Raw genomic sequence first — 14,034 nt, forward strand, 5'->3', positions numbered from 1 at the left:
AACGATTTCGGGAACCGAAGACAATAGATAAGCATTATGAATCTGTGTATCAGAGAGTTCCCGTGATTTACAAATTGAGTAATGAGTAGATATTTAGTCCATCCTATCTATTGAGCTAGCTCTTCAAATTAAACTTAAGCCGAATGTATTATTATTTATTATAGGCGTGCATAGGCTATGGAGACTGCTTACCATCAGGCGGCCGTATGCTTGTTTGCCACCGACGTAGTATAAAAAAAATATTACTCGTATATCTCAATTATTAAAGAATAAAGAATATATTTATTTCAAGAATTGGGCACATTAGGCTCAGCCTGTAACGTGGGAATCTCAGAGAAGTATCGAAATGGTGCGGTTCTTATTTTAACAGAATACATTATTGTTAAAGCTAAATTAAATATAAGATTTTTTTATTATAGTTATGACTAACTATCAAACTAAGTACAAAGTAATTTAACTTATGAATGATTTATTATTTAACTACATATGTTGTTTGTTACAAATCTGACGTGTAAAATGTATATTTTATGAATAAAAATTTGAAATTGAATTGAAATTACATATATGTAATTGCTCCGGTACCTACTAAATATCAAATAAGATATGTACATATGTATGTGTACTGTAGTGACATTACTGCGGCGGCGGCGTCGTAAATTCGCAACAGAAATGCAGCCGCACTTGACATCCGAATGTAACCTTTATACTGGTCCCGAGGCAATGCATATCGCATACATCAAGCGACGGGAACTGCCTCGACAATAGATGTCAGATTGTTAGTTACATGTTCGTAATTATCGATAATGTGTTTATCTCGTGGTGTAGTGCGAGTGATACTATTATGGTTGACCTGGACTCCACACAATGGATAATTGAGCGCGCCACGAGTAAGTAGTGTTTTTGTTTTTGTATCGAATTGTTAAGCGAATAAACTATAGTAGGATGTGTTATAAAAATTGTCACAGGTATATTATTATTAGTAGCGACCTTACTCATAGTGTTGTGTTCCTACCGGTGAGTAAGGTTGCCAGAGCTCAACGAGGTGGGGAGGCGGGGATGCTAGGGTCGGCAACGCGCATGTAACTCCTCTGGAGTTGCAGGCGTACATAGGCTACGGAGACTGCTTACCATCGGGCGGGCCGTATGCTTGTTTGCCACCGACGTAGTATAAAAAAAAAGCGATTCAGCGCGACCATTAGCGACTAGTATTGATATAGCTCCAGGTGACCTGGACCAAGATAGATGAAGTCATTAATTAACTAGGTACCATTTAAGCAAGCTCCTCGTAGATCTAGTTTCTAGATTAGTATCAGAAGTTCACAACAAAATAATATTATATAGGTACATAAGTATGTAGTGTAATGTCTTGAAATGCTTCGCTTTAACAACCGTTTAAGCAATTTACAAGCGAAACAAACGACATAAAAGTAACGCAGTAGCCGCCGGCATATGCGATTATTTGAAGAGCAACGTGTATTGTTATTTCATTGAGCATAACTTTTGGTTACGCAAGTAATTGATATAAAGAAAACAGAAATCGAAGGCGCAATTAAGAAAATGACTACGTATTACGAGTGAGAGGTCGTTACATCTACTGTTATAAAGGGATTAGGATGTGTAAAGCCCACATTAAATTGGTATTCGTAGCGTATCTCTTTAGCGTTACACGTAGATTGGAAAATGTTGAAATTATACGTTAGGAGTAGGTACGTATTATGTTGAGAATAAACATAAATTGCATTATACTGCTATAACTATCTAGTAAAAACGTATAAATATAGTGGCAGTTTAGATTTATATTTAAAAAAATGCACCTGTATTAATTGCTCTCGAGTGTAATCAGATCGATTGGATTGATTCGGATCTAGAAATAATTCCTCATGAAGTTGACGTGTAACATGCCCCGGTTAGCAGATATATTAATTAGACATAAAACTGTTTGGATTCCAGGGCACCCCGACCGTGACCGCAAATGCCAGTTCAAATTCAAAAAGCGCTGCGGCTAGGCGCCGTGAATCATCAATGATTTGCATATCCAGTGCAATGAAGTATCAACTAACTTTTTCGCTGGGCCGACTGCTTTTGTTTTTACAAGCTTTTATTAAATTAATTAATTAAATTTATTTAAAACCACATAAGTACGAGATGCGTTTGCCGCAGACCTATTTTAAATCAGATAATTTAATAACCGTATATTGTTTTACGCGGTAAGCGCATTGTCATTTTCGCTACATTCCATGATCGCATGCGTTCAACGCTGCACCTATCGCATAAAACAACCGCGCGCTTGAATGAATAAGTACCTAATGCGATTTATTTTCTCAATGTACAATCATAATTATTAAATTTGTTTCACTTAAACGCATCCTGGAGTAGCGATTTTTACGGGTGTGTAAAAGCTATTTAATGAATTACATTTAAATCGCGGTCCATGCATTTTATTCATGATAAGATGCGTCATGGACGATGTCCGCTCATTAAGCCTAAATGCGAACATTAAGCCCTAATCACAAAAAGAATAAGGGCTACTTTACGTTGGTAAGTTAATTTGGAAATGGGTGTTGACGTTAAGAAAAATACTGGCCATTAAACGTTCACGGGCAATTATTTTATATTTTACAGTTTAGCCATAATAATATCCACTTTTTAAAAATATATTACGAGATAACGAGGCTATGTGAGTGCCAAAAAGTGATGAAGAGTAAAGACGGTCAGACTAAGCAGTTATTTCCCACGTAACGTCGAAATCGAAGCGACGAAGTGAATATGTACATTAATAATATGTATAAATGTTAGTTATACTTGTAAAAATGTACATTTTTATAGCAGCAAACATTTGTCAATTTAATTTAGTGCCTGTTATATAGTACACTTAACCCACTTTTATATCATGGTAAATTAAAAAAACGGATACCTAATGTCTAATGAATAATTATGTTAACACGACATAAACACGCATATTCACGCTCACGCAAGCTCGTAAACTTTTATGTATTTTAAATTAATTCTTTAAGTAACTTAACGCACAATCGATTAGTTTTTTTTAACGACAATCTGTAACTTACAATTTATGCAATATTGTAGATTTAAGTATTTATTCTTTTAAAATGTGACGTCGAAGCAGGTTCTGATGGAGATAGTGGACTGACCAAAAGGTGAATTAAATAAAAGACAAGTACCTAATGTTTGGGGCTTTTTAACTTGTCTTCAAGTATTAAAATTCATTGTGTTACGAAGCACAATCGTAAACGTAAGTATGTCTAACTTCTTCCAATGAACCGATATTTATTTTTAAGGGTGGGTAAAAATTCATTTCGTTGTCTTGTTTTTTCGTCTCCAAAAATGTGACAGAGTGGAGCTTTTTGTATGGGGTGAAATTTTCATGTTAATTATAATCTGCAGTTAAAAAGAAAGACATGCAATACTGCACTCGAATTTTATTTATTTATTTGATTAAAGACCAAAACTGCAAGCGTGGTCAGAAACAAGACAACGAAAAACAACTATGACACGGGTGTCCCATAGAGAACTTCAGGTTTAAAAACCTGTCGCTAAAGACAAGATAAAGTAAGCAGAGTACTCACTCAGGGCTCTGTCGGAAGTGGTCAACAGCGAACTGCAGCAGCGGATGCCTCCCGTCGTGCTGCGGCGTCGTCTGCTCTCTTCTATCCTCCCTCATCTCCCGTTCCCTGTCCCTCTCCCTCTCCCGTTCGCGAACGGGTGACGCGTGCCGAGGCGCATGCTCCGTTTCGTCGCGGGACTCCCGGGTGTCCCGCGTTTCCCGCGAGTCCCGCATGTCCCGAAGAGAGTCCCGGGATTCGCGTGACTCGTTCCGCTCCCTCACGTCGCGCTCCACGCGGTCCTTGGCGATGCCATTTGTGATAGCTTTTGGTTGGACCTGTAACAAGATATAGCAGTTAGGTTAGGTGTTTTCTGATAGTTACGTCACTAATGTTGGTAGAAGATTTGTCGAAATAGCTCATTAAATAATAATTTAGATACAGTAATCAATAATTTGGTAATTTACAGATGGCTTTTATGATCTGTCGGCAAAACTTAGGCAAAAGGCTACTTATCGGTTGTCTACAAGATGTTTCACTAGCAAAAATATAATTAGAAATCCAATTTATAACCAATTAGGTATGACCTTTTGCCTAACACCGCCACAAATAATACCTTGAGTAGGTAACAACACAGGATGCAGTGTAATAGGATTAAGTAATTAACCACAGCCAACTGTGTCAGTTTCAGCATTGCAGTAAACATTTTACGCATAAAACATGTACCTACGTGAAAATACCTAGGTAGGGTGACGGGTGACCTGCTGGGCTAAGATGCCTGTCAAGTTCTAACAAGTATGTAAGGGCGAAAGTGACGGGCATAGTGACAAGCTATAAAAATGGAACCATGCTGCCACCGCTGTTCGTCAGTGAACCACCCTTTTGAACGATCTAAATTACTGCCTACTACAATTATGTAGCTCTTTATCTATCGAATAGAGTAGGAATATATATAGAAATAATGCAAAATGAATTCAAGACATGATAATTTTCCTGTGTACTTTTAAAAGAAATTGGTTAGTTCCGTCCATCCTGGGGGTGTTTCTACAGTAAAAGTTAACCAAGTTTTACTCATTTAATTTCTATGGGGTTTTATTCGGGCAATTTTTGCTTTACATTTATAAGTTTACCTAAGAATCTTTTCAGTCTACTTCACCAAATAACATCGAATGTCTCAACGTAGGGGTTTAATTTATTCTAAAATGTATGTGACGCCAAAGGCTGCTACTGTGCTACACGACATCTTCTGTTAATCACCTAAACCGTGTTTTTATACCTCAGATACTATAATGATTTCGATTAGCCAATTTACTAGTTAATCATTTTGTTGTAATAGATCGTTCGGACAAATTGGGGCAATGAGACTTTATTTTCATATTCAGATTTTTAAAAAAAATTACGGGCGCCATGTTCACTAGATATATTATCGGCGCGCGCGCAGGAAAGCGTGAATGTCCGCGCACTATCCCCCGAGGCATGCGCTGTGACGGTGGCAGGGTTGCCGATTCATGAAGTCGCGGAAAAACACATTATTTCCAGGAATAAATACGTAGGTCATACTCATAAACATTACAACCGTACGTTAGTACAATTTTACATTATACATATATACTGTTCGAGTTTTAAAAACAATTCCTATTGTAACCCCTATTGAGTAGGGGTATTACTGCAATGTTTATTTTTATTTTATTTTATTTATTCAGGATTACAACAGCTTATAATAATTACATGTGCAATTTTAAATTGTAAATGTATAAAGCCAATTACAGTAATCCACAAGGTCAAATCTTGATATAAGTAAATAGTTAAGAAGGTAGTTACAGAATAGTAGGTATACATTAGTGAACATGATTGAGCACTTACTGAGACACAATTAGCTAAACAAATATATAAAAAGAACCTTTTTTTTACTCTGATTAATTATTGAATTGAATATTGAGGTAGGCAATACATTATAAAACAATATTTCAATATTATGTGTAAGCTAGGTCTAGAACCAGTACGGATATTTATGTCTACATATATATAGGAGTGTGTGTGTGTGTGTGTGTGTGTGTATGTAATTACATAATTTTAATTAGTTATATAATAAGTTGATTAAGATACCATGAGTAGAAACGCTCATTTATACCATAGCAAGTTACCGATACAATGCATTCTACTGATTACCCCGGCTAGTAGCTGATACAACCTTTATTATTTTAGATTTGAATAAGTGTTTGGATCCGAGAAACAAATCGATATCTTTGAACTTACTATTGTAAATTTTACAATAGTAAGTTTAGTTTTTATTTTTTGTTTATTTTTTTTTCTGCCGCCAGAGTGCAGCACCAGCACATATTGTAAACTATAGAGCAACTTATTCATGCTATGCATTAAACAGTTTTTTGCAACGTTTTCTCTATGACATTGATGCATCAAGGCATTTTGTTTACAGAGAGCCTATCGCGAAACGCAAAAATCGAAATTTCGTTACCTATCAGCTTCTCTATCGCTCGAATAAGCAAGTGTGATAGAGAGGCAGATAACGAAATTTATATTTTCATGTTTCGCGGTAGGCCCTCAGTATTGTGATTGTATTAACTATTTTGAGATCTATCATTTCAATATATTTTCAATCATAGTGACGTTTTTGACACAGAATGCTGGTGGGCGGCGCGGAACCATGGCATCTCAATCGCATTCGTTTTCGTTGGTTGTTTTGATGTTAAACATGAATAACCAAAACAAATAAAGAAATAAATAGGTAATTGTCAGAGCTATAACAATAGGCAATTGATCGTCGTCGTCGTTGACACATGCATTTCTGTTATTTGGTTGTTCCTTTGGGTTTATACCGTTATGTTTTATTTTCTGGCATTTGGCAGCCCTGTGCGCCCACACATTCCGAACACGGGATGCAGTTGCAGTGAGCGCCGCTAGCCAAAGTTACGTGCTTCACCAGCCCAGTTATAATAACGCTTACATGTTCGTTGCGTTATTGTTACGGACCCCCAATTCATACTTATCATAAAATTCATAAAACATCGTACATGTAATCAGTAGACTGCAAGTTTTATTGATCGTTTTTAAGAAGATTATCGGACTGTAAAATCTATTACCCAAATCGGTACTTAATTGTTGTTTTATATAAGCTAAGCTTTGTATATGTCGACTCATACAAGACTCAATATTCTCATATTCATATAAAATCCGCGCCAACATTCGTGAATTGACCTAGGGCCCGATTCGAATTTTCAGATACCTCAAATATTAGGTCTAGATACGATATGGATAGGATATGTCAAATGTTTCTTCAAACAAAAACGTCACTTTTGACACTGACATATCCGATCCATAACATATCTAGACCTAATATTTGACGTATCTTGTAACAACAAATGTAATTTTTCTTCTTCATTATTAAAAAAGTAAGGCTCGCGTTAGTTCCGAACTCCTACAGCCATCTAGCTAAGGATTAGCGTACTAGCTAACGCGCGATCGAACACTATGGTCGGAATTGCCAGCTTCAAATCCGGAAGAAACATTGCGTTTCCCCGCTTTCCTGTGTTTTATTCGTAGAACATATTTAACTATAGTGGTTTTTCTTTAACATTATGTTATTTCTGCGCAGTTGTTTAGTTCTTTTTAAATAAAACCGAAGGAAGCATAAACGATCGTTTTGTCTGTGGAGTCATGTAGTGTTTGCACGAGCCTAATTCGGACTTGGCAACCCCGTCGGCCTATCTGTCACTCAAGATGTCGGAAAGGAAGGGAGATCTTCTTTTTGTTCGATTCGAGCCGGGATCGGCTATACCCTTTGAGATCGGGCTCCATCGCCCATTTGAGTAAGTGTTATAGTGGTTGCGTTGTTTATTTTGTAAGAATAAAGTGCCTTTTTTAATGTAGGTTGCGTATTTTCAGCCCCGGCATAACATGCTAACCTTAAATTTGTTGCTGCGTTGAAGAGCGATACATCGCGTGCCCCGGGTGTTGACATAAGCTGCATAATTTCCATGCAAGCCTTTTATCCACCAACGGGTAAGTTTTGCATTTTTTTTAACCTTTAGGTAAGGTTTCGTGTAAATCGAAATTCGTGTCGGGCATTGTTGAATCGTGTTAGTGTTCCAAACTTGAAATCAAGGCGATCTCCGCCCTACAGTATTAATTGGGATTCAATCCCAGCCGTAATCAGGTGACTTGCCCTAACGAGTATACAATAATTTCAGGGTTCACGGCGGGGCGCTAACTACCTGGCTAACTCGCGCGGTCTCCGACCACCTGCCTCATGCACCGGTAACCCCAGATAATACCAGCGGTAGTGAGCTGTCGCTGACCCTTTTGTAACCATCCGTCCCGGCCTACACAGAACGTGGCGGCTGGGGTACAATTCCCGATGTTGGAGGTTAGACCCATCCTTTATTAACTATATGACATTTGGACCAGATCGACTGGCCCTGGCGCCCATATACATCTCCTGTATTTTCTAAATTTAGTTCCTCGGATCGCTGTTTCTACCAAAATCTAAATAAAAGAGTTCGTTAACCCCGATTTGTTCCCTGAAGCTTTAGTTTAAAAAAGAATTAATAAGTACTGTAGAGTCTGTGCAATCTATGCTAGCCGGTTATTATTAAGAAACTTGACTTACTATTAAGAAACCTTTAGATAGATATATATATAAATATAGGATTACCTCAACTGTGACTTCTTGCAGTATTGTTGACGGGTTCTTCCAACCTCAGTGATTTCAATAAAAGCTTAGTTACTGACTATTGTAGTTTACATTTTATATTATTCCTTTAGTTTTTTTCTTTACCCCAAAAATATTACTTGTAACAGTGGCAGCCCACGTGGGACATTATTAGCGAACCTCTTTGGTCACATTGTGTTAGCTAAAGGGAGTTTTGGTAGAAACAGTGCAGCTTGTATCCTCATAAATTAATTACATACGTTTTTTAAATTTAAATTTAAAATATTAGTGCATAACTGTGTTAGGTTATACTGTTGACCACATGTGGTATGATTATAGGTTAAGTTATATACATGTGTGGGTTTATTATTGCTTATGTTGTAATGTTTAGCACAGGGTGTTAAAATCCTTAATTAATTTGTTGCTCTGGATATTACATTAATAATATAATTAATTAACAGTTTGCAGTTACTGTATTACTTAAGTTATTTTATAATAGACTAAGTCTATGTAGCATATAAAAATTATTATTGTGGTTACCGGGTTTCAAGTGTATGAGTGTTGAACTAGTTTCAACGTAACTTAATTACAATTTAAAAATTAAATTGCATGCTTACAGAGTATCACCAACCAAGGTATTTTAATGATAAGGGACAGTCGTGTACCAAAGTGTTAAGACTTGTTTTTTTAAATTTTTATTTAATTTTGCTTTCCTCTGTGGGAGGTTACTGTACCTTTTAGTAGTAAACAATTGTAACATTGTTCATAATGGAGGACCGTCCTATTAATTATAATTTGTTACACAAAGATGAGTTGGAATATGAAGTGTCAGTAAGGGATGTCACTCCCGCTGAAGATGTGAAGGGTTTGAGGGAACAAATTAGGAAGCTAGCAAAAGAGTTACCGTCAGATGATATTGAGGAATTTGTTGGGCAGATCGCCCAGGAACTTACCATTATCCAGGATAAATTGGGCGAACTGGAGAAATTAACCACAGCCGCCAAGACCCCCATAACTTTGAAATCTCTTAACCGGGTACAGGCTTTAGGGCATCATTTGTACCATCGATTAACTCGGATTCATCCAGAGGGGTCCACAGATGTTACCTTACATTCAGGGTTAATGGAGAGACTTATGAGAATCCTTTCAAAATTAGATAATATGTTATCAGTATTTGTGTCGACTCATTCCAATGTTGGCTTTGATGATGCTGTTGAGGGGTCGGTGAACCCTGTTCAACCTGAGACTTCATCGATGGCTTCTGCAACTTCGTGCTTTAATAAATATCAGACCGTTAGCTCTTTAAATCTTAAATTTAATGGTCGGACGTGTGTGAAGGCTTTTTTACAGCGGGTCGAGGAGTTAGCAGCTTCGCGTCGTATTACGGAAGTTAGGCTTTTCGCTTCAGCGGTAGAATTATTTGATGGCGACGCACTAATGTGGTACCGCGGTATACGCGCAGAGGTGTCTACGTGGGAGCAATTGAAGACCGCCATGATTGATGAATTTTTGCCATTCGATTATGACAGGCGCTTACTTAAAGAAATTAGGAATCGTACTCAGGGTTCTAATGAGAACATTTCTACATACATTAGCATTATGCAGAACTATTTTAGCCGTTTGAATAGTGAATTGTCGGATCAGGAGAAATTTGACATAGTTTCGATTAATGTTCGTCCGGAGTATACGGTACCTTTGGCCATCCAGTCGGTTACTACCTTAAAGGATTTGAAGAGGGTGTGTCGCGTGCTGGAGGACAGCTGGCAGCGGGCCAATGCTTTTGTGGAGCCTCCCAGACCCTCGTCGTCTACCTTGGCCGCAGACTTGAGTTGTAAAACCTCTTCGCGTCCTAAAGTTGAGGCAGCTAATCCTCTGGAGAAGCCGTTCTGTGTTCGTTGTCGTGTAGATACGCACAGTCTAAGGGAGTGTAAGTCTAAACGTGTAGTTTGTTTCAAATGTGGTAGGGCGGGGGTGTCTTACCCGGATTGTCCCAATTGTTTCCCTCGGGCTTCTACTTCTACCTCGCCAGATACAGGCACGATGCCTGGGGTTTCAAAAAACTAATTGTTCCGGACCGCCGTATATCGAGTCCCTACGATTGGGAGCGTGGGAACTCATGTAATCTTGTCGATTTTGGTGAAGATAATCTTGGGGTTAATCCAGACTGTCCTGATTACCCCCTTATAGTAAGTACTTTGATGTCTCTTCCCGTTTCGGTGGTTCGGAGTCGGTATATTATAAATAAAGACGAGCGACCGCACATGTCGGTAGGAATTTTAGGTCGTTCTTTTCGTGGCCTCCTGGATACGGGGGCAGGGATCAGTATCATAGGTTCGAATTCGCATAAGGACTTTTTGTCATTGGGAGCTCAGTTGGTTTCTGCCACGGATAATACCCATATTATAGCTGCGAATAAAACTCGTTCAAGAATAATCGGGTGTATGTACTTGATTGTTAAAGCTAAAAATTTAACACGCGAAATTAAATTTTATGTGATACCGGACGTCGGTGCGCGCATGATTTTCGGTGTTAACTTCTTTAAGGCGTTTAACATCGCACCGGAATTGTTTCGCCGGTATGGGAACCAAACTTCGGACCCTACCGTAGTTGAGGTCGTACCCGAAAAACACCTTTGCTCCTTTCAGGAGTTGACCCATGATCAACGTGCTATCGCGGACGGGATTATTCGTAGTTTCGAGGGTATTTCGTTTGAGAGGAAAGGTTTGGGGCGTACGCACTTACTCACCCATACCATAGATACCGGTAATAGTCCTCCAATTAAACAACGTTATTATCCAATCTCGCCACATCGTCTGGTAGAGCTTAACCGTCAATTGGATGAGATGCTAGAGCAGGACGTAGTTGAACCTAGTACTAGTGCTTGGAATAATCCTACCCTTTTTACAGCTAAGTCTAATGGGGAGTTACGCTTTTGCTTGGATAGTCGCAAGTTAAATTCTGTAAGTAAACGCGATGCGTATCCGTTACCGTATATATCACGTATTCTGGATCAGTTGAGGGATGCGAAGTTTCTGTCCTCAATCGACTTAAAGAGCGCGTTTTGGCAAATTCCTTTAGATGAGGCCTCGCGCGAACGAACGGCCTTCACGGTGCCTAAACGCGGCTTGTTTCAATTTAAGGTTATGTGTTTCGGGTTGACTGGAGCACCTGGTACCCAACAGCGTCTAATGGATAAGTTGTTTGGACCCGAATTCAATGATAGGCTTTTTGTGTACTTGGATGACATCATCATTGTTAGTCAGACGTTTGAGGAACATATTTCGTTATTAACTCGTGTATTGGACCGTTTGTCAGCCGCTAACTTAACTATTAATTTTGGTAAGTCCCAGTTCTTCCGGAAGGAACTTAAATACCTCGGCTATGTAGTGGACGAGCGTGGACTACATACCGATCCTTCCAAAATCCAAGCTATCATAGATTACCCGGTTCCTACCAACCGTAAAGAAGTGAAAATGTTTGTAAGTACCGCGTCCTATTATCGTAGATTCATTAAAAATTTCAGTGACCTCGCGGCCCCCTTAAATGCTTTAACAAGTACTCGGAAGAATGCGCCTCCTTTCGCGTGGACGAAGGAAGCTCAATATTCCTTTCAAAAACTCAAGTCGGCCTTAGTTACGGCACCGATATTATCGTGCCCGGATTTTTCGAAGCCCTTCCTTCTACATTGTGATGCGTCTGGGTACGGCGTGGCCGGAACCTTGACCCAACTAATGTCGGACGGGCTGGAGCATCCAATAGCTTACGCGAGCCGCTCGTTAAACCGCGCCGAACGTAATTATTCCGCAACCGAGCGCGAGGCACTAGCCGTCGTTTTCAGCATAGAGCATTTTCGGCCATATCTGGAAGGCGGACCCCGGTTTAAGGTGATTACCGATCATTCCAGTTTAAAGTGGTTCTTTAATTTAACTAATCCGACGGGCAGATTAGCACGTTGGGGTTGTAGGTTATCCCCTTATGACTTTGAAATCATACATCGTAAAGGTAAAGAACATGTAGTACCAGACGCTTTATCCCGTAGTGTACCCGTGATGGAAATTCATACGTGTGAGTGGTATAATAGGATCTTTAAGCGATGTCAGGTTTTCCCAGGCTCTTGTCCGAATTACGCGATTCAAAACAATAAACTTATGCGTTACTGTAAAAGTAAATTTAATCTTTCGGGGGAGTTCGACTGGAAGGTGGTCGTACCATCGAGTCAACGTCAAGATTTAATTAGAACATGTCACAACGAGGAGCTTTCCCATTTGGGAGTTTTTAAAACATACAAGCGATTAACGCTACTCTATTATTGGCCTTCAATGTACCAGGATGTAGCTAAATTCATTCGAGGGTGTGAGGTTTGTGCTACGTATAAAAACTCACAACAGCCTCCTATAGGCACCATGGGACATCCTAAGAACTGTTCGCGTCCATTCGACACACTTAGTATCGATTTAGTGGGTCCACTACCTCGTTCCCGGGCAGGCTATACTTACATTCTGTCGGTATTATGTTGCTTTTCGAAATACGTGATGTTTTTCCCCCTTAGGCGTGCGGTAGGGAAGACTATTGCCCAGCGTCTAGAGGATGAGGTGTTTCTCAAGCACGGCGTGCCGCGCACAGTGATTGCGGATAATGCTACGCAATTCACTGGCAGCGAGCTTAAAGCTTTGTTTCAGAAATATTTTATTCCCCAAATTCACTACACCCCGCGTTATTGCCCTCAGGTTAACGCCGTAGAACGCTACCATAAAACCCTGATGACGTCCGTCTCTATCATGGTCCAGAATGATCATCGAGCTTGGGATGTAGCTTTGCCGAAGGTTCAGTTTGCCATGAATTCCACCACTAGTGAAACAGTTCGTTATCCCCCCTTCTTTCTGGTTCATGGTAGGGAGGCTGTTGCTTGCGGTAAAGTCTATGGAGATTGCCAAACTTCGAAGTTAAACCTATCAATTGACTCTCCAGACCGGTACGCGGAATCTTTAGGCGGCTTGAGAGAAGTTTTCGATCGGGTTAAGTTATTGTTAATTAAAGCTCATGATAGAGGGGCGCGTTATTATAATAGGGGTCGTCAGTCGGTTGAATTTAGTGAGGGTGAGGTTGTTATGAAAAGAACTTTTCCTTTGAGTGACGCTGGTAAATTCTTTATGGCTAAGCTTGCTCCTAAGTATGCGAAGTGCCGAGTAATTCGTAAACTCTCGAATTTAGTATACGAGTTAGAAGATTTTTATACGGGTAAAAATTTGGGGTCCTGGCATGCCCGGAACCTTAAAAAGTTTGTTCCGTGATCAATTTAACTGGCTATAAGCTGTCTATCCACAGCGTGTGTTGGCAGTGCAGGGCGAAGTCCCTGATTTCGCTCTGCAGGGACAGCATTCCTGTGAAGAGTGTCAACCGGTAGTTCTGTGGCTCCTAAGCCGAACTATCGGACACTACTATTAATTATTTTCCCTGGTGATAGACTGTTACCTCACAGTTATTACCGTAGGTTATTCATTTAACCTAACTGGCTATATGCCATATTCCGTCGTATACCCTGGACGCGCAGCCCGCCACTCAGGTCGCTCACTGCGCCGCCAAGATATATAGCGATGCGACGCGTTAGGAAGGAAGCTTCGAGCTTCTCCTACCTGCGTTAAGTTTTACTTAGGTTAAGCTCCCTCTTAAGGGAGAGTAGGAGTAATTGTTATAGTTTGTATTTGATAACTGGTTTACAGCCAACTGTGTTTATCATTTTATAGTTTAGTGCGTGGGTTCGATTTTGATGGTTGTTTTTCCTTCTGCCTTACATTGTGTAACTGT

General features: G+C 39.6%; 1 protein-coding gene and 1 long non-coding RNA gene across 5 annotated transcripts in view; one reads left to right on the top strand and one right to left on the bottom strand.

Annotated features, from left to right (window-relative positions):
• Nucleotides 1-14,034, bottom strand: part of LOC133521882 (unconventional myosin-XV) — a 153,028-nt gene that overhangs the window by 15,581 nt on the left and 123,413 nt on the right. For all 3 annotated transcript variants that reach the window (XM_061856993.1, XM_061856991.1, XM_061856992.1), the window contains one exon: nucleotides 3,585-3,898. In XM_061856993.1, coding sequence (XP_061712977.1) covers nucleotides 3,585-3,898 — 314 coding nt within the window. The remainder of the gene's footprint in view (nucleotides 1-3,584; nucleotides 3,899-14,034) is intronic.
• LOC133521903 (uncharacterized) lies at nucleotides 6,945-8,309 on the top strand. Of its 2 annotated transcripts, XR_009799952.1 has the most exons (3): nucleotides 7,019-7,387; nucleotides 7,464-7,580; nucleotides 7,769-8,309. It is a non-coding gene; the product is annotated as an uncharacterized LOC133521903 (long non-coding RNA). The 2 variants fall into 2 exon arrangements; XR_009799951.1 differs by having other exon boundaries at nucleotides 6,945-7,387; nucleotides 7,464-8,309.

This window comes from Cydia pomonella, chromosome 10 (genome assembly GCF_033807575.1).
Source record: "Cydia pomonella isolate Wapato2018A chromosome 10, ilCydPomo1, whole genome shotgun sequence".
NCBI lineage: Eukaryota > Metazoa > Arthropoda > Insecta > Lepidoptera > Tortricidae > Cydia > Cydia pomonella.